The sequence below is a fragment of the Ranitomeya imitator genome, chromosome 3 (genome assembly GCF_032444005.1).
Source record: "Ranitomeya imitator isolate aRanImi1 chromosome 3, aRanImi1.pri, whole genome shotgun sequence".
Taxonomy (NCBI): domain Eukaryota; kingdom Metazoa; phylum Chordata; class Amphibia; order Anura; family Dendrobatidae; genus Ranitomeya; species Ranitomeya imitator.
The window spans coordinates 651,281,180-651,303,168 of record NC_091284.1 but is presented as its reverse complement, the minus strand read 5'-3'; the positions used below and the strand labels follow the sequence as shown (position 1 = coordinate 651,303,168).

Here is a 21,989-nt window from a genome sequence, read left to right as displayed (position 1 = left end):
ATCTTCCAGAAAGGTCATCAAATAATGAGTGCAGCCATTTTACAATGGCTTGTCATACCTTTCTATGTTAAAACTTAATAAAGTTATATTTCAGGAGATCATATTTATAATCCTAGAAAATAGAGACCAGGAGGATGACAGTCGGAAACAAATAAACATCATATCAAACCATACATGATGAGTTTGTAAAATGTCTAATATTAGGAAAAAATACTGGATGGAAAATGTTGAGGGCAGCTCGACTGTGATTATAATCAGTGAAATGACATTACTCTATACATAATATCTGAATAAAGCCTATTCAATTATTTATTGGTAACTATGAACTATTCATGCCGGCCTTGTAATGAACAGCATGTGAAAATCCAAACTGATATTTCATTTATTATAAAATATTATTATTTATCATTTTTGTCCTGTTCCTATTTATCAATTCTCAAATATAAAAATGCCAAAAACTTGATAGTCTGTCCTTGCAATATTGCTTTTCCTTAAAAGGAATCTGTCACCCCAAAATTCGCCTATAAGCTAAGGCCACCGGCATCAAGGGCTTATCTACAGCATTCTGTAATGCTGTAGATAAGCCCCCAATGTAACCTGAAAGATAAGAAAAACATGTTAGATTATACTCACCCAGGGGTGGTCCGGTGCGGTCCGGTCCGATGGGCGCTCGGGATCCGGGTCCAGCGCCTCCCATCTTCATACAATGACGTCCTCTTCTTTGCTTCTTGCCGCGGCTCCTGCCAGGCCTCTCTGACCTTTCCCGGCACCTGCGCACTGCAGTACTTTGCTCTGCCCTCAATAAGGCAGATAAAGTACGCCGGCGCCAGAGCTGCAGCAGGAAACAAAGAAGAGGACGACATCGTATGAAGATGGGAGGCGCCGGACCACAGCGGGACCGCCCCTGGGTGAGTATAATATAATCTGTTTTTCTTCTCTTTCAGGTTACATCGGGGGCTTATCTACAGAATACTGTAGATAAGCCCCTGATGCCGGTGGCCTTGGCTTATAAACAAATTTTGGGGTGACAGATTCCCTTTAATAAGAGACCTGATCGCTGCCCAACTTTTGGCCACTGCCCATCACTGATTTGAAGGAGCTGGCGTTTGTGCAGAATTGCTGCCTCTTCAATGTGTTCGCAGGCTGGATCATACTTGCCTGTAGCATGCTTAGTAGCCGTGGTTCAAGGTGTTGCCACATTGTAACATTCAAGTGGATTAGTACTATAATATCTTGCATGGTGACTGGTAAGAGTACAACACGGGCTAGTATGAACAGCTTAAAGAGGTTGTGGCGCTCCCATGAACACCACGGTCCTTTACACACACAAATGTTTCTCTGTGGTGCCAAGAGCCAGACCTCCTGAACTTATTATAGCTGGGGGGGGGGTTTAATACGGTAATTATTATTATTTGTTGGTTGTGCACTTTTCTTCTTAAAAATCATTTTTTAGACCCTCTTTAAACTTTTGTTTCCTTATCCCTTCCTCTTATTACTCTATTAACTAGCAGTTAATAATATATATTATAAATAATAATATAGGTTAACTTGCGCTACTATGCAATCCAGTAAGCTAAAAATGAAAAATAAAAAAATCCAAATGGAAAATTAATGAGCTTGTGTAAATTGAGTTTCTTTCCACTCCCGAATAAATGTTAATGAAGTATGCTAGAACTGTAGAAAAAGACACATCAAAAAACCATACGTTGATCAATGCCGCCAGGCAAAAATGTACAAAACGGAACATGAGGTTCTTAGTGTAACATTGTGATCAGACTGTATGAAGCCCACTGCCACGTCACGGCGAACCTCTCAGTGGGGCCCTAACTTATATAGCCTTCAGTAGTTTCCTGACTGGGTTATGTGGTAGGTTCCACAGAGTGTTTTTCACAGTTACCTGCAGCTGCTTGGAGGATGCGACTCATCAATGTTCATTTATTCACTCCACGACCTATAATCTGAGATGTAACAAAATGGAGGTTTGAAAGTAATATGAAAAGCCGCATGCCCTGTGCTATTATGGTTGTAGTGCATGGTGTACAATTAGTAAGTGATATATATCATACATTTTTTTTTACACTTTTTCTTAGAGAAAAGTGATGGTGTAAATCTTTATATGCCACCATGGAAAATAAAGAGTACACTGCTCTGTAATTATATAGCGGTGTTCTGCAGCATTATATGTGCCCTGCTCTGTTTCAGAACCACCGCTCATCCTCGCAGCACACTTTCTAACTTACAAGAAAGTGCAAAGTTACCTGTGATGGATGACACCAGGACGGTGGTCTTGTGGCCTTGTCTTCCAAATCGACAACAGGTTATGGTCCCTCAGTGGGGTCTTGGGAAGGTTCGGGGTTCCCTAGCCTAAAGAAGTTTGGAAACTACTGCCAAATCTTGTGTTCCCATCACAGCATAACGTTTTTTCTTCTATTCTTCTTATTTATATCAGACACCCTTTACATGTCATTGACTCCCAGTCATTTCATTACTTAGATTTAAAAATATTGTCCTACGTAATGCTCACTATAGCAGTCTGCAGGCCATGAGTAAATATAATAAAATTCTAATTATAATAAAAATCTTTGAAAGCTAGATAATTATAATTTCTTTGTCTCAAGTAGAGGACCCAGCAACATGTAAATAATGGAAAATGTATGTCTTGCAGAGACCGTGCCACTCTGGTCCCTGGAATTGCTTTCCTGCTTGCCTAACACATCCACACAAAAGTGACACAGGGTCTGTTTTTTAATCTCATATAATACACTAGTTCTGAGGATATAGCACTGGAATTTGGAGTAACTGACACCCAAAATAGTCATCAGTTTACATGTCGCAATTACGGTACATGGGTTTCTTTTCAGAACCCTTTTAAATATTTTCTGTCCCCCCACTAAAAGTAAGTTTCCTATTAGAACTGGTTATAAATCCCCCATCCCCTAAACTGGTGTGCGTCAGTTTTCTATCTTTTTTTTTATTTTTTATACTGGGTAGGATAATACAGCACTATAGCTCTCCTGACCATCAAAATCAATTGATGCCTAATAGAAAAGAGGTATCTCAAGATTGAATAGTCTATAGTAAATATGATGGCAAGAATTACTGTATAAAAAATAAGATGGCCTGCAGGAAATTTTTTGTATTGTAATTTTGAGGGACCAAAAGTAAACCCAATGATACATAAAATATAATTTATTAGGTATCAGTCTAAAAGGTAAATGATGTATGTACAGCAAACACACACGACACAAAAATGGATTGGTGGGTGAACCAACAGGGAAATCAATTAAAAGAGGCATTATTGCCACCACTGACTGAATAAACATATATTTATGTGGTGTACAGAAGAATGGGAAGGGAAAAGTTAGTACAGAAACAAGTGCACATAAGTTAGAAGGTCAAATTAAGGTGCCAAAAAAAAATCTATTCGCTGTAAAAAAAAATAAAAAAATAATACATTTAAAAAAATAATTAAATAAAATGAAAGTGTCCATGCAATGTATGGAGGCACACCCGACACACTTTTCAAAAATTTCCTTTCAATAAGCATTTGTGAAACACACTTACTTGTTTCTGTACTTTACTTTTCCCTTTTTTGTACACCACAAGAATATACATTTAATCTGTCATTGGTGCTATTGATTCCTCATTTAAGGGATTTCCACGTTAGTTCACCCACCAATGCATTTTTGTGTCTTCTGTGCTGGCTATACATACATAATATACCTTTTTAGACTCGTACCTAAAAAAAAAATGATATTTTATCTATTATTGTGTTTACTTTTGCTCCGGCACTTTATCGGTCCATGTTTTGGAGCTCCTATTTTGCTTTGGCTTATGGTTTTGTTTTTTGTAATTTTGATATACAACTTTTAACTGTTGGTTTTACAAGATAATTCTTATCTCTGATTAAATATTTAGTAACATTTTGTCTTACGCTTTTGGATCAGATATTAGACACATGGTATGTTAAGGGCAAGGTTAACTCTGCCAGACAGTATTATAGGGGTTGTCGGGTCCAAATCGATAAGTCTCCTGTCATACTGTGTGACTGCAGACTTATAAATCCCACCCAGCACACACATTGTATGTTGCAGGGATTTGCCTATTTCTGGGCCAGTCCTGGAGGATATGTTTGTGTTATACATAGTCCCGGCCAGTGGGCGCAACCTCGCTTCCATACGCTCAATACAAGTATGGTGCGAGGCCACACCCACTAGACGGGTCCTGGTCAGGAGTATGTATAACACATACATATGCTCCGTTCCCTGCTCAGAAAATGGCGAATCCCTGCAGCACACCGTGCATGCACTGGGGGGATTCATAAGTGTACAGTCACACAGAGTGACTTCAGACTTATCGATTTGGACTGGACAATCCCTTTAATGAGAAATGCTGTTTGTTCTATAATGTAACCTTGTTATGTTGTATAATCGTTAATAAAACAAGCTTAAAAATAATTTTTTTATACATTTACAAAAAGAATTAACAGTTTTTGTAGTGAATTTATCCAGTATTTAATTATACTATTTTTTGTGTTTTTGTTCATTGGTAAGGAAAATGGATGTACATGAATCATCCCTAGCTTGTCCAGTGTATTGTTTAACATATCGTTACATGTTCCCTTTAGCTAATTATTAACTGATCCGGAAACCACATTTAAACCTATGAAGCATAGGAGTGTGAAGAAGAGTCACAAGTCTGGACATGAAGATGTGACACAATTCAATCACTTACTCAGATACAGCTGATTATTTTTTTTTACCTGCACCAGGGAACATCTCATTTTCATTCGTTTCATCAGTGAATTGTTAGAACACATTTTTTGTTGGGGTTTACTGTAAAAAGGTGGTTAATGATTAGTGATGAGCGAACGTGGTTGGACGTGTAATCCTAGTATCTAGGGCATGCTCAAATAATATGTTCGAGTCCCTGTGGCTGCATGTCAGGCTAGGTTCACATTTGCGGTTGAGCCTGCAGCATTTCGTCCGCAACCGCAAATGCATTGCAACGCTGCAGTTTTTTTATCCACATCAAATTACGCTTGACCGTTAAAAAAACGCAATGTTTGCACACGTTTATATGCGTTTTTGCATGTGTTTGCGTTTTGTATGCCCATGCGTTTGATATTTCCAGGTAGGCGTGTCTCAATGGGCATGTCTCAATCAGTTCCTGGACATGCGCAGTCCGATGTACGCAGGTGAGACCAAGAGAAAGAAAGCCAATGCATATAAATGTGCACACCTGCTACATAATACCCAGAAAATAGTATACATTTTTATTACAATAGCAAAGACAGATACAGAATATAAAATCAATTAAAAACATGTAACAAAGCACAACACCCCTACCAAACAGCCTGTATAAAGCAATATATAATATAGTGCACACACTGCTAATGCTATGACTAACACACAAGGCACTGTAGAAATATCACGTATAGTGCAATAATCTCGTGTGAAACCAACATATAATATATGACAACCAAATGACGTTAAATCATGGCCTGAGAATGACAAGAAATGGGCGTCCCCAATTATGTCAAAGAAATGCCCGTGAGCATAAAGTGTGCTGATGTATAAAATGGAGCATTAACCCTATCAAAATCAGAATAGGACTGCAAAAAGGATAAACCCAGCCGCATGCAAAATTGCAAATGTGAACTGAGAAATCTTCCAGATGAAGAAACAAGGTCTGGTGTGGCAAATAATGATGATGATAATGCATAAGAACCAGCCTAAAGCATGGTGTAACTGATCAGACCTTGGGGAAAGCAGGATTTGTTCAGTGCATGAAGATAATTACCACTGGAGTGCAAGTCCAAGAAGTGGTAGGGCCAAGCGCATCGAGCGCATGCGTACTCAAAGACATGCGTACGCATGCGTTCCCGTAGATGGTAATGCGCTGTAACGCATGCGTAAGCAAACGCATGGACCTGCGTCTACAATGGTAAAGATAGGAAATCAAGATGCATGCGGATGTATGCGTCAGAAATGCTGCGGACACAACCGCAAATGTGAAACCAGCCTTAGGCAGCCACAATACATGCAGAGATTGCCTGTTTGTTAGGGGAGCACGCCCGAGATACTCGGATAAGACCTGAGCATGGTCGGATAACACAAAATCCAACCACGTTCGCTCATCACTAGTAATAATTACGTCTTCCATTATAATGTATTAACTTGGGAATTTTTCACGTGTGTTCTACTAATGACTTTGTTGTACAGAATAAAAGCTAGATAACATTTTCTGTTACAAATTGTTGCATGCTGTTGTCCACATTGTTACTTCATTATTGTAAATCGAAGAAAAGTCGGCACTCCGTCTTCCTTGGATATAATCTTTGTTATTAGTCTATGTGCAAAGGCAACAGTGAAATAGGTGTGACGGGTTTCAGAATTACATTCCTCATTTAATTTTGTCTTTCCTCATGGACAAATAATTACCGTAAGATTGTATCCAAGGAAGACGGAGTGTGGATTTTTCTTCTGATTGGATTTGCCCTTCTTTGGCTGCGGGACACACAAGATGATACTACTGCAGCTGCCTCACATGTTGTTGGATCAGTATATAGGCAGCATATTTCCCACTGTCTCATTCCATAGGGTCTTGAAGTGCTGTACTCATACATATGTCCCTTTTAGTGAGTCTGCTCTCTGATTCCTATGTAATGCCTTTGTTTCTTCCCTCCATAGGTTGCCACTTCCAGATGTTAGTTTTGCCGGCCACTGGACCATGAACCAGGATGGAAATGCTCGCCGAAAACTTTTGTGTCCAACTGAAACTCATCAGCTTTTTATAAAGGTTATCTTTTTAATATTTTCTTGTTTACTCTTCTAAAACCTGAGACTTGAGTAACAGAAAAATGTTTTTATCATATCTCTGTGTCAGAATTATTTCTTGATTGGAACCATATTTACTATGTTTTTTTAGACACTTTCTGTGTTGTGCCCAACAATGGGCCAAGGCTTTGGTAAGAAGGGTGTAGCCTAACCTGCACCACTGTATGAAAAACAAAGTAAATACAAATTTGACAACATTTCTGCAGAAAGCAAGTCAACTAATAGTGCAAAGTTAGATTATGCTTAGTTTGTACTGTTCTAAGAATAATGCAGATTAGTTTCTTTTTTAGTACGTTTCCACAGCAGAAATGGAAAAAAAACGCATGTGTATTTTTTTACTTGCTGATTTTCCTCAACTAATGTATGTGGAAAATCTGCCCATAAAATTCAGCATAATTGCAAGAGAAATTAACGTATTGTGATTTCAAATACACACTGTAGGTCAGTTTACGCTGTGTAACAAAATATAGTAGGCATGAGATTACTATAAATCCCATCCACTTTGCTGGATCTGTAAGACACTATGTTATTAGTGCAGCCAAAATCCGAAGTATCAAAAATTTACCAAAAACACATTGTGGGAGCACACCCTTAGGCAGCTTTATTAGATCCCTTGTAGAGGACTGTACAGGAGCTAGGGAGCAAAGAAAAGGGCAGTAGGGTCTTATCTGGTATATAAATTAGGTTTTATAAAGGTTATGCTAACCTAGTACGGTTGTGTGCACACAACAGTTTTCAAAGCATAGATGCTCAGCTGCTGCATATCCACAGGTCATCAGACCAGATAGAAATAATGTGGAGAAAACTGAGGTTCAGATCATCAACAGCGTGAAAATCCACCCTTCTCTCCACAATATTCCTTATAGAGGCGCAGACTAGATCGTTATCTTCTGGTTAGCTATTGTGTAAATGGACGTTGCTGATCTACACTGATCACTGCATGATATTGCCTTCCTGGTTATGGGGGACTTTAACTACCCGGATATTAACTGGGAAACAGAAACCTGTGAAACCCATAAAGGCAACAGGTTTCTGCTAATAACCAAGAAAAATTATCTTTCACAATTGGTGCAGAATCCAACCAGAGGAGCAGCACTTTTAGACCTAATACTATCTAATAGACCTGACAGAATAACAAATCTGCAGGTGGTCGGGCATCTAGGAAATAGCGACCACAATATTGTACAGTTTCACCTGTCTTTCACTAGGGGGACTTGTCAGGGAGTCACAAAAACACTGAACTTTAGGAAGGCAAAGTTTGACCAGCTTAGAGATGCCCTTAATCTGGTAGACTGGGACAATATCCTCAGAAATAAGAATACAGATAATAAATGGGAAATGTTTAAGAACATCCTAAATAGACACTGTAATCGGTTTATACCTTGTGGGAATAAAAGGACTAGAAATAGGAAAAACCCAATGTGGCTAAACAAAGAAGTAAGACAGGCAATTAACAGTAAAAAGAAAGCATTTGCACTACTTAAGCAGGATGGCACCATTGAAGCTCTAAAAAACTATAGGGAGAAAAATACTTTATCTAAAAAACTAATTAAAGCTGCCAAAAAGGAAACAGAGAAGCACATTGCTAAGGAGAGTAAAACTAATCCCAAACTGTTCTTCAACTATATCAATAGTAAAAGAATAAAAACTGAAAATGTAGGCCCCTTAAAAAATAGTGAGGAAAGAATGGTTGTAGATGACGAGGAAAAAGCTAACATATTAAACACCTTCTTCTCCACGGTATTCACGGTGGAAAATGAAATGCTAAGTGAAATCCCAAGAAACAATGAAAACCCTATATTAAGAGTCACCAATCTAACCCAAGAAGAGGTGCGAAACCGGCTAAATAAGATTAAAATAGATAAATCTCCGGGTCCGGATGGCATACACCCACGAGTACTAAGAGAACTAAGTAATGTAATAGATAAACCATTATTTCTTATTTTTAGGGACTCTATAGCGACAGGGTCTGTTCCGCAGGACTGGCGCATAGCAAATGTGGTGCCAATATTCAAAAAGGGCTCTAAAAGTGAACCTGGAAATTATAGGCCAGTAAGTCTAACCTCTATTGTTGGTAAAATATTTGAAGGGTTTCTGAGGGATGTTATTCTGGATTATCTCAATGAGAATAACTGTTTAACTCCATATCAGCATGGGTTTATGAAAAGTCGCTCCTGTCAAACCAATCTAATCAGTTTTTATGAAGAGGTAAGCTATAGGCTGGACCACGGTGAGTCATTGGACGTGGTATATCTCGATTTTTCCAAAGCGTTTGATACCGTGCCGCACAAGAGGTTGGTACACAAAATGAGAATGCTTGGTCTGGTGGAAAATGTGTGTAAATGGGTTAGTAACTGGCTTAGTGATAGAAAGCAGAGGGTGGTTATAAATGGTATAGTCTCTAACTGGGTCGCTGTGACCAGTGGGGTACCGCAGGGGTCGGTATTGGGACCTGTTCTCTTCAACATATTCATTAATGATCTGGTAGAAGGTTTACACAGTAAAATATCGATATTTGCAGATGATACAAAACTATGTAAAGCAGTTAATACAAGAGAAGATAGTATTCTGCTACAGATGGATCTGGATAAGTTGGAAACTTGGGCTGAAAGGTGGCAGATGAGGTTTAACAATGATAAATGTAAGGTTATACACATGGGAAGAAGGAATCAATATCACCATTACACACTGAACGGGAAACCACTGGGTAAATCTGACAGGGAGAAGGACTTGGGGATCCTAGTTAATGATAAACTTACCTGGAGCAGCCAGTGCCAGGCAGCAGCTGCCAAGGCAAACAGGATCATGGGGTGCATTAAAAGAGGTCTGGATACACATGATGAGAGCATTATACTGCCTCTGTACAAATCCCTAGTTAGACCGCACATGGAGTACTGTGTCCAGTTTTGGGCACCAGTGCTCAGGAAGGATATAATGGAACTAGAGAGAGTACAAAGGAGGGCAACAAAATTAATAAAGGGGATGGGAGAACTACAATACCCAGATAGATTAGCGAAATTAGGATTATTTAGTCTAGAAAAAAGACGACTGAGGGGCGATCTAATAACCATGTATAAGTATATAAGGGGACAATACAAATATCTCGCTGAGGATCTGTTTATACCAAGGAAGGTGACGGGCACAAGGGGGCATTCTTTGCGTCTGGAGGAGAGAAGGTTTTTCCACCAACATAGAAGAGGATTCTTTACTGTTAGGGCAGTGAGAATCTGGAATTGCTTGCCTGAGGAGGTGGTGATGGCGAACTCAGTCGAGGGGTTCAAGAGAGGCCTGGATGTCTTCCTGGAGCAGAACAATATTGTATCATACAATTATTAGGTTCTGTAGAAGGACGTAGATCTGGGGATTTATTATGATGGAATATAGGCTGAACTGGATGGACAAATGTCTTTTTACTAACTATGTTACTATGTTACATTTGTATGAAAATACTCATTCAATACAGGCCAATACAAATATGCAATCATGGCACATGCTTATACAGTTAGGTCCATATATTTTTGGACAGAGACAACATTTTTCTAATTTTGGTTATAGACATTAACGCAATGAATTTTAAACAAAACAATTCAGCAACTGAAAACCACCGCAGTGAAGGCCTGGCAGAGCATCATAAAGGAGGAAACAGAGTTTGGTGATGTCCATGAGTTCAAGACTTCAGGCAGTCATTGCCAACAAAGGGTTTTCAACCAAGTACTAAAAATGAACATTTTATTTAAAATTATTGAATCTGTCCAATTACTTTTGGTCCCTTTAAAAACAGGGTGGCACACGTTAAGGAGCTGAAACTCCTAAACCCTTCATCCAATTTTAATGTGGATACCCTCAAATGAAAGCTGAAAGTCTGAACTTCAACTGCATCTGAATTGTTTTGTTTAAAAGTCATTGTGGTAATGTCTATAACCAAAATTAGAAAAATGTTGTCTCTGTCCAAATATATATGGACCTAACTGTATATATATTTACCCTGGATTTCTACATACAGAAAAAAATTCTAGCATGCTGTTAATTGTTTATTGGAATAAAATTAAAAAAAAAGTCCGGAAAATTAACATAAAAAGACACTAAAAAGAAATGTAAAAAAAAAAAACAAACAAACAAAAACCTATAGGAAAGAAATGTCACAAATGCGCTGCCGAACAAAATAAAGAAAAGACCCTTCAGGTTTGGAAAAATTCAGATAAAAGGTGTGATTCCTGAAGTCTCTTCTGCTTCAAAAAAGGATATTTTTGGACGTCTGAAAAAGATGCCATGCACAAATACTCCCTCTATTCAACAAGCTTTCACCTTTCCAATCTATCCTGAATGTAGCAGCCAGGGTTGTATTTCTGTCCAACCGCAACACCGATGCCTCTACCCTGTGCCAGTCATTGCACTGGTTGCTACAGAATACAATACAGACCTGGTCACTGCTATTCATCTGTCTCCACATTCTCCATGCACCGGATAGCACTTGGTAACTGTACCTAGACAGATACTGGCTGGTGACCAGATGCAGCTTATTTGAAACGCCCTATTTTAATGATGGCTGGACCATACATGACAACACGTTCTACCTATTGCGTCCCCCCTGTTTCCTTATACTATATGATTATTATTATCATTATTAGGGGATAAAACTTAGAAATGTTATTTTATACTTAGTAAACAACTCTAAGGCGAAGCCTGTGCAGCACAATGCAGTCCTATATATACGCGTAGATAGGGCGTCGTGTGCCGCAGTGTCTCCCCGTGGGGTGCTTTTTATGGAGTATGGAAATAAAGCTTGGGCGGTTTAACCCTTATGCTGGATAATCCTTGACTTCTGAGATGTCTTGCTCCATAATGATCTATAATGTCATTCTTTTTCTCATTTAGGGTCCAGTGTATTTAAATGTGCAAGGTTTTTCATTAGAGCGTTATGAATCCCGATCACTGAGTTTTTCAGAAGAGATGGCTTACTGGAGCATTCCTATAAATGAAGTGAATATTGTTTGTGATGTCCATGTCTCCTCAGGTTTGTCCAATCATCTTGTACAGATATTACAGTTACAAGGAAACAAATAAGATATACTGATTGTGCATGAAATTAGCACTAACATACAATAACAATCATCACCAGCATTTTTTATTTCTGGAATGGTGTCACTAATGTAAGTTCCCCGCTCCCAGTATCATACTCATCTGTCACCGTTTTCTTCGGTTCCCGGCAATCTTTTCTTATGACTGAGTGATCCGCGGAAAACTTTGGATACATGTCCAATTTTCATCCAAGGGTTGAATTAAAATTGGCAATGCAAGTCAGTGTGTCCATGACAAAATTGGACCACACTCGGCTGACATCCAAATGCGGTCCAGTTTTCATGGACTATCAGAATGGGAGAGTACCATGTATGAGAAAATCGGATGACACTTATACCACACTCTGATCAAACTCTGCTCCAAATAATCAGTCAGTTTTTCTCGTATATGTGAATAAATCGGACGTCTGAATGATGCCTTGCATTGAAAGCTTGTGACCATTACATCTGACTTCAGGTCAGTCAAACGTTGCCGTCACAAGATGGTGGAATGGGATATGAGCGGTTCTGAGGAAGTATATTACTAGGGGCAGGGAAGTGATGCCACTCCAGTGCAGAAATAAAAAAAATAAAAAAAGCTGAAGTGGCGCTTTAAAGAAAACTATGACATGTGAAGCCACCAGGTTTAGTTTGGCGCAAACATTATTAAAAATTTAAAAAACAGTATACAACTTAATAATAGGCCATCAATTTCATTATAATGAAGATATGACCCTTTACAAATTTTTTCATAGACACTAAATTCGCCTACCATGAATTTAACCCATTCTGCTAACCAGTGTATTTAATTTCGGACATATTTCTTCCCAGATAATGATGCAGACAGAACAATATACGTGGCAACCTGCAATCCAACCTCCCTGTACTTTATGAAGGCTGATGGCGATAAAGGATTCTATGTGGATTTGTATGACATCTTCCCTAGAACCGTGGGAAGTGTATGGCAACCATTTGTGAGTGTAGCGCCTCTGGGCCATCCGCTGACTGGACAGGTTATTCTACATGAAGAACAGGTAGCTCTTTACTAGAGATTGTTTATCTGTGAAGATGCCAGCACTCATTTTACTTTTTGTATTGACCCATTCTTTCCTCTCTGTTTCTATAAATATTGTAGCCGTATTACAGCTATTTTTATTCTACTAAATGCTTTGTTCCAAATAAGAATGATGATTAGAAATAATGATATGAGGCTGTATGGGGTGGAAGGAGCAGAAAGTCAGGGGATCACGCCTTTCACAATTTTCTGCCTCTCCCCCATCTTCTAAAAGCCATAACTTTTTTTTGTTAAGTACGGTGACCCTGATCACACAGGCACAGCGTGTTAAGTAGTAGTGTGATGTCTATGTTGAAGTTTCAATGAACCCATTCATTTTAGCATTCAGTGAACTGGAAAAAAGGGGGGGGGGGGAATCCAAGTGCGGTAAAATTGCAAAAAAAGAAAAAATCTGGCAATTTCACATTGTTTTTTGAGTTTTGTTTTTACGCAATTGTTCGTGCTGTAGAAATGAAATGGTGACAGAATTCTCCAGATATTTTTTGGTGTATGCTTTCTCCATTATCCTATTCCCATTTGGTTTGTACATTCCTATTCTTCCCTTTATTTCTCTCTACCCTTGTTGACTGTATTTGTATGTAAGTTGCAATATTTGTCCCTGGCCTCCTGCGGGAGGGCGAGAAGACAGCTTATGATATTAATAGGAGCATAGTAAGGTTTGGAGACTTGGGCCTCTCCTCCTTTATGAGTTCCCCTGGGATGGGGGTAGTAAAGGTTCCAGATCCAGGGACAGTTTGAGGCCCCCCTTCCTTACCGAAGATCGTCACAGCGTGACAGCTTCTCTCCTTTTTTCAGTCTGCTCTAGAGTTATGGCTTGTGTTTAGCTTCCTCAATGGTCAGATGTCCTCCTTGACTACTCTATTTCAGAGTGATCTGGCATCTAAGCCACAGGTCAAGACTTTTCCTCTGAGAGAAAGCAATAATCTAAGAGTGATGCATGCTCGGCTACCATATTGGCCACTCCTTGATACCTGGGATCTCAATCTTGTTCTGAATCCCCACCTTTGAGTCATTTAGAGACATCTCGCCGTTCTGTCTATCCTGTTAGGTGGATTATCATATAGCTATTACTTCCTTGAGGCATGTATAGGAGATGACCTTTCTTTCCTGTTGCATCCCTTATCTCATCCTGCACCTGGTGAAGGTGGTGCTATGGCTAGTTCTGTGTTTATTTGCTAAGGTGGTCTTGGCATTTCACTTTAATGAGGACATTATCTTGCCTGACTTCTGCACTATGACCTCTTATCCTACTGGGAGAGCTTTGCACAAGCTGGATGTCATTAGAGCCATGTGGTGCTACTTGTCAGCCATCGCTCCATTCAGACATTCTGATTCCTTGTTTGTCATTATGGAAAGCCCGTGCAAGGGCCTGGCCATCTCTAACGTTATTGCTTGCTGGATTCGATCAGCCATTATCTAAGCATATAGGGTAAATCCCAGATCTCGCCCATTCAAAATAGAGTGGAATGTTGGATGGCCAGCCGGCGCTCCATTCAATATCTGTTGAGCTGCTGGAAAAAGCCAATTGCAGCGTTTTGCATCTCCATAGAGAATGAATGGAGCAGCGTTCAAGCATGTGCACTGCCACTCCTTTATAATGTTAAAAGTGCCACATTTTGCTGATCGATGCAGTGCTAGCAGTCCGACCAATCAGTAAGATCTAGCCTATCTGGTGGATAGGGGACAATTTGATGTCGAAATAGAACAAAGTCCAGCTCACCATAGTCGACATCCTGACGAACTCGGAGCACGGAACCGCTGTGTCAGGGCGTGTAGTAATCAGAAGAAATGGAGAATCCAGCTCAATGAGGTAGTGAAAAAACCTTTTCTTTATTCACTAGAAAATGTAAGGGTGCTTGGTCACCAGAAATGCGTTGATATCGCATTTTATTCACTGTCTACACTGATGTTTTATCCTCTATTGAGCACATTTTCTAGTGAATATAGAAAAGATTTTTTCACTACCTCGTTGCGCTGGATTCTCCATTTCTTCTGATAATTTGATCTCGCATGACATTCTTTCGAAATTCAAAACCTTATAGTTTTTGGAGAAATTTGCAGACCAATTTCCTTTATACCTTTGTGTGCCACTGGAAAATTTGCAAATTATACTATGTTAAATTATTTTTTTTGAATAATCATACATATATAAATGATATTGTGAAATCAGAAAGATGTTTTGCCGAATGCTGTTTGATGACCTGAAACATTGACTATTTGCTTTCTACTTTGTTGTATCTTAGACTGCACCCTGTGCTTGGATGGATGTGCTGTAATAGTCTAGCTTAAAACGTGTTTTGATTGTTTTGTGATTCTTGTAACTGTAAAGCTTTTCTAATGCATGTCTTTGTTTTATGTAATATTAAAACAGTGATATTTGCTATTAAAAAATGAATGTTATTAAAGTGGAGAAAACTGAAACAAATAATTTTTATTGTTATGGCTTGTGAATTTTCCTGTAAATCATACAGTTATTTCCATTTACTGAGACATACTGAAACAGCTTTTTCATCCTGCATTGAAATTGACGCAATAGGTTCCTACTAGTGATGAGCGAGTGTACTCGTTGCTTGGGTTCCCCCGAGCATGCTTGGGTGGTCTCCGAGTATTTGTAAGTTCTCGGAGATTTAGTTTTTGTCGATGCAGTTGCATGATTTACGGCTGCTAGCCAGCCTGAGTACATGTGGGGGTTGCCTGGTTGCTATGGAATTCTCACATGTATTCAAGCTGTCTAGCAGCTGTAAATCATGCAGCTGCAGTCAACAAAAACTAAATCTCCGAGCACTCACAAATACTCAGAGACCACCCGAGCGTGCTCTGGAAAACCCAAGTAATGAGTATAATCGCTCATCACTAGTTCCTACTCGTAGAAAAAAGTGTAAAATGTAACCGTAAGATAGTGACTACTGGTGTCAGACTCTGTAGTACTTTCTCCGCATAGTGGTCCACTGCACTGTACATGGAATGTGTCCTAAAATGTCTGTCACGTTTCCCAGTGCGTATCTTAGTCCAGTCTTCAGCGCACATGACAGCGTGGCAAACACCCGGTGTTTGGGGGCCGAACTTGAACAGTAACACGGACTTACTGGTGAAGTCCGCATTTGGTGTCCATGCCTGAACGGTAGGTGTTCGGTACGGACGCCGAACTTTACTGTTCGGGTTTGCCCATCTCTAAAGAGGATCTTTCACCAATTGTTTCATGTTGAACTGGACGCACTGTGTGTGTATAGCACTTATGCTATTTTTTTTTTGCTATTTGTCTGCCTCCACGTTGCAGAAATATTACCTATGAAAATTATTATTATTATTATTAACTTTATATAGCACCATTAATTCCATGGTGCTGTACATTAGACTGAGTTACATCAAAATACAAATCACTTACAGTAAACAAAACTAACAATGGCAGAGGACCCTGCCCTTGGCTTACATTCAACAGGATTATGGAGAAGGAGACAGTAGGTCGGGGGTTGCAGTAGCTTCTATGGTGTTGAGGTGGCCGTGTGGTCATTACAGGTTGTAAGCTTTTTTGAAGAGATGGGTTTTCAGGTTCCTTTTGAAGGATCCAAATGTAGTGGATAACCGGACCTGTTGGGGCACAAAATTTCAGATGATGGGGCATATTCGGGAGAAGTCTTGGATGCGATTGGGTGAGGAGCGAATAAGTGTGGAGGAGAGAAGGAGGTCTTGGGAGTACCGGAGATTACGTGGGGAAAGATATTGAGAGATTAGTTCGTAAATATATGGAGGAGAAAGGTTATGGATGGCTTTGTAGGTCAGTGTTAGTAGTTTAAACCGGATACGCTGGTAAATTGGGAGCCAGTGAAGGGATTTGCAGGAGTGAGGGGAAGTAGGAGTGTAGCAAGGTGAGAGATTAATTAGTCAGGCAGCAGAATTCAGGATGGACTGGAGGGGTACGAGAGTGTTTGAAGGTAGGCCACAGAGGAGGATGTTGCAGTAGTCGAGGCGGGAGATGATTAGGGCATGCACAAGCATTTTGGTAGAGTGAGGGTTGAGGAAAGGATGGATTCTGGAGATATTTTTGAGCTGGAGGCGACAGGAGGTGGCGAGAGCTTAAAAGTGCTGTTTGAAGGACAGGGCAGAGTCAAGGGTTACTCCGAGGCAGCGGATTACTGGGACAGGGGAAAGTGTGAATCAATGTATTGTGATAGATAGATCAGGTAGGGAAGGTGTGCATGATGGAGAAAAGATAAGTAGTTCAGATTTGTCCACATTGAGTTTGAGGAAGCAAGAGAAGAAGAAAGAGGATATGGCTGACAGACACTCTGGGATTCTGGAGAGCAGAGATTTGACATCTGGGCCAGAGAGGTAGATCGGAGTATCATCAACATATAGGTACTGGAAGCCATAGGCCTTTGAGTTGTCCCAGGCCAAGGGTATAGATAGAGAAGAGAAGGGGTCCTAGGACAGAGCCTTGAAGGACACCAACAGAGAGGGGGCGAGATGAAGAGGCAGTATATTAGTAGGAAACGCTAAATGCGCGATTGGTAAGGTATGAGGAGATCCAGGATAGGGCAAGGTCTTTGACACCAAAGGAAGAGAGGGTCTGTAGTAGGAGGCAATGGTCAACTGTCTCAAAGGCAGCGGACAGGTCTAGGAGGAATATAGAGAATTGTCTGTTAGCTTTGGCTGTAAGTAAGTCGTTCGTAAGTTTGGTCAGGGCAGTCTCAGTGGAATGGTGGGGATGGAAGCCAGATTGCAGGTTGTCGAAGAGCGAGTTAGATGCAAGGTGAGAGGAAAGCTCAGTGTGGGCCAGCTGCTTAAGGAGTTTGAAAGCAAATGGGAGCAAAGATATGGGGCGAAAGCTGGACATAGCGCTCGGGTCAAGGGAAGGCTTTTTGAGGATAGGTGTGATTGTGGCATGTTTGAAAGCAGAGGAGAAGGTACCAGATGTTAGTGATAGATTGAAGAGATGGTTTAGGGATGGGATAAGTGTAGTGGTGAGGTTGGGGAGGAGGTGGGGTGGGATGGAATCAGGTCAAGTACACAAGTGGTGAGGTGTGATTTGGTGGGAAGATGAGCAAGCTGTCCTTCAGTGACACTTAATGAGTTAATTCCATGTGGGTGTTTTAGAGTTTTCACTGAGAGGCGCCTACTTCTACCTGTATGATGCTGACCAATCAAAAGCAGGCAACAACACTGCAGAAAAAGAACACGCTCCACCATAGCTTAGAGCTGGTATCTCCATGTGTGAGAGGTAATAATCTCCTGGTGTAACCTCCTGTATGGTTAGAAAGCAGCTATGAATAACACTTTTAAGATAAGGTCCTTGTGGGGAAAGTGCAGTGTTTAGCTGTGTCACATTACAAACCCTTCTATCAGCTCTCCTCCTCTTTTAGCACTATCAGCTCTGCTGTACTGCTATTACTGTACTTTTATACCCTGGCATGACCACCTGTTTGCCCAAGGGTGCTGGGAGTGGAACCCATGGTGGCCAGTTGATTGTCCTAGTGACCGCATTTCTTTGATGAGACAACTCCATTACATATGAGATTGTGTCTAAGACAATTGTTGAAAGTAATATGTTTAGAGGAATATTGAACTTTGAAAGTTAAAATATAATGTAATGTTTTACTTTTTTTATTTTTTTTATCAAAGCCTAATAAAATAGACATATCCGATCCTTCGATTTCTCATTATTCCTTGTTTTTATGTTTCTTTACAGAGTAATGTTATTCTTTTGCTGGACACCAAAAGTGGAGAGCTTCGTCGTATTGTGCTTTCACAGCAAGACGCAGAAGCTCCAAAAAAATCTTCTTGGTGGGGTAGCAAAGAGGCACAAGTAAGCATTTCCATGTATCTAACAATGTTAGCATCACTTTCTGAAATATGGCTTGTGTTACGCACAGTTTTAACACCAGTCTAGTTGTTGGTTAATCATAAATATGTGATTTATTTTAGGAAGGTTACAGAATGTGTAGAGAGTTTGCACACAAGAATTGGCTGGTGTTCTTTAAGGAAAACAGGTGGGCTTACGATATTAGCCTCACGAATGTCTCTGTGCCAATAAATCACAGCAGAATGAAGATTTCTTGTTGTTTTACAGTAACTGTATTAATGTCCTGGATGTTCTGGAGGGCACTACACATGCAATCTCCTTACCAATCAATCTCAAGTCTGTGTTCTTGGTGGCAGAAGATAAGTGGCTTCTAGTTGAGAATGAGACCGATAAGTAAGTGTCTGCTGTCTTCTAAACCAAGCAAATAAACTTTCTACAGAAAAAGTGAAAATTGGTAAATTTTAATGTTTGCAGCGTATACTTTTCTCCAAATAAAATACCATTGCACATTAGCATCTATCAGGAGCAGGTCTGAAAATGACACAATGCCAACACCTTCTACACACTGGTCTATTCACAACTGCACAAGCTTAACACCTAACATATTTATATAATGTATAATGCCAAACATACACATATATACAAATATGTGTGTGTGTATTTATAAATGTGTGTGTACGTGTGTGTGTGTGTGTGTATATATATATATATATATATATACATATATATATATATACACATATATATATGTGTATATATATATATATATATATATACTGTGTGTGCATATATATATATATATATATATATATATATATATATATTTATATATATGTATATATACTAGATGGAGGCCCATTGCTATCGCATCAGGAGGGCGGTAATGTCACGATGGGGGCAGGCATGTGGCGCTGTTGTTGAATAATGGCATCCTGTGATGATCTAATGACTTTTGCATCAGGGGACTCATGTGCTTGATGCCTACGCTTTTATGCGTTGTTTTTGTCCCAGTGATGCTGTTCCTCTTCAAGAGTCTCATTTGCTCTTTGTGGTCTTCGACATTGTGCCTTTGCTGCTTTCCTTTCATTGACATTGGCGTACTTTATATGAGGAGCCATGTTTGTGTTGATATTTGCTTTTTAAAGGGGTTTTCCCACAAACAAAAGTTCATTTTAAAAATTGTCTGTGTCTGACCGTGTACAGAACATACCACAGCTCCTGACATTACAGCAGGAGATTCCAAAGGATACATTTTATGAGGTAAAATATTTTTTAAAAACAGTCAGTGAAATATTTTACCTCACAAAATAAATCCACTGTGATCCCCTGCTGTAATGTCAGTATTGTCTTTTGCTTCCTCCCCTGCCCAGGATATGTGGTATGCTCCGTACATGATCAGACAGTCAGTTTTTAAAATGAGCTTTCGTTTGTGGGAAAACACCTTTAATGTGACCGGCTTCCTCTGCCTGCAGACACGTCGCGCCTCTGCTGCTGGGATCACCCGAATGATTCACTGCACCTGCATGTAATTCGCGCAAGCGCAGTAAATCAGACCGCCGTCGTCTTTGTGCAGACAGCGGCGGTCACATTAAAACTGTGCATGCACTCCTCCTGTACAAAGATTGGGTGTCCCAATATGGTTGTCGGTGAACTTTCTCCGCTTGGAATTCTGGGCTACGGTGACATCTGGACAGAACAGGAAATGAAAACATTACAAGGTAATTATATAAATAGATACTGGGTGGGCCATTTATATGGATACACCTAAATAAAATGAGAATGGTTGGTGATATCAACTTCCTGTTTGTGGCATATTAGTATATGGGAGGAGGAAAGCTTTTCAAGATGGGTGGTGACCATGGCAGCCATTTTGAAGCGACTATTTTGGATCCAACTTTATTTTTTTTCAATGGGAAGAGGATCATGTGACACATCAAACTTATTGAAAATTTCACAAGAAATACAATGATGTGCTTGGTTTTAACATAACTTTATTCTTTCATGAGTTATTTGGCTAAATAATCTAAGCTGATGAGGTGAGAAAAAATATTAACACAAGTTACATTTATGGGATCAAATAACTAAAAATTGACATTTGCATACGTATTCACCTCTCTTCTTGTACCAGTCGGTGACTTGTATTGTTTAAGATTATTGTACTTGTTTTTTATGTATACCCCTTTTCACATGTAAAGAGACATTAATTAAATGGCGCTATAATAATAAATAATAATAATTCACCCCTTTTGTAATGAAGCCCCTGAAAATTTCTGGTGCAATCTATTACTTACATGAATCATATGCTTAGTGAAAAGAAGTCCACCTTTGTGCAATCTAAGGGTCACATGGGCTGTCAGTATATACACAACTTTTCTGAAAGGCCACAGAGGGTGCAACACCATGCAAGAGGCACCACTAACTAAACACCATGAAGACCAAGGAGATCTCCCAACAAGTGAGGGACAAAGTTGTTAAGAAGTACAAGTCAGAGTTGGGTTATTAAAAAAATAAATAAATAAATAAAAATAATATCCCAGGCTCTGATGATTCCCCGGAGCACCATCAAACCCATTATCATCAAATGGAAAGAACATGGTATAACAGCAAACCTGCCAAGAGAGGGCCACCCACCAAAACCTCTTCCTGGTCAAGCAAGACATTTGAGAGAGGCAGCACATAGACCAAAGGTAACTCTGAAGGAAATACAGAGTTCCCAAGCAGAGACTGGACCAGCTGTCCATATGATCAACCACTGAGGACTCTCAATTCTAAATATTTTTCATATGATCATAATAAATCATACACTCCATAGAGTTTGCCTTTAAGTAAGACTGAGCCTTTACTTACAAAATTTTAAAGGCTCGATTTGAGTTTGCCAAAAGACATGGGAGATGTATGGTGGTGTTGTGGTCAGATGAGACCAAAATTTTATTTTTTGTCCATCAAGGTAAACGCTATTTACCATTCCCACAATTAAATATGGTGGTGGCAGCATCATGCCGTGGAGATGGTTTTTGGAAGAAGGGAGATGGAAAATGGTTCCATTCGAGGGGACGATGGATGGTGCGAAATACAAGGATATTCTTGAGCAAATCCTGTTTGTCAGGGATTGTTAGACTTGAACTTACAACAAGACAATGACCCAAAACATACTGCTAAAGCAACACTCAATGGGTTTAAGGGGAAATGTGTAAATGTTTTGGAGTGACCTAGTTAAA

The 21,989-nt window shown here is 39.7% G+C and overlaps 1 protein-coding gene across 1 annotated transcript in view; it reads left to right on the top strand.

Annotated features, from left to right (window-relative positions):
* VWA8 (von Willebrand factor A domain containing 8) overlaps positions 1-21,989 on the top strand; it is a 616,504-nt gene that overhangs the window by 404,492 nt on the left and 190,023 nt on the right. Inside the window, exons 28-33 of the mRNA XM_069758217.1 lie at positions 6,693-6,801; positions 11,715-11,853; positions 12,728-12,930; positions 18,658-18,774; positions 18,894-18,958; positions 19,039-19,164. Coding sequence (XP_069614318.1) covers positions 6,693-6,801; positions 11,715-11,853; positions 12,728-12,930; positions 18,658-18,774; positions 18,894-18,958; positions 19,039-19,164 — 759 coding nt within the window. The remainder of the gene's footprint in view (positions 1-6,692; positions 6,802-11,714; positions 11,854-12,727; positions 12,931-18,657; positions 18,775-18,893; positions 18,959-19,038; positions 19,165-21,989) is intronic.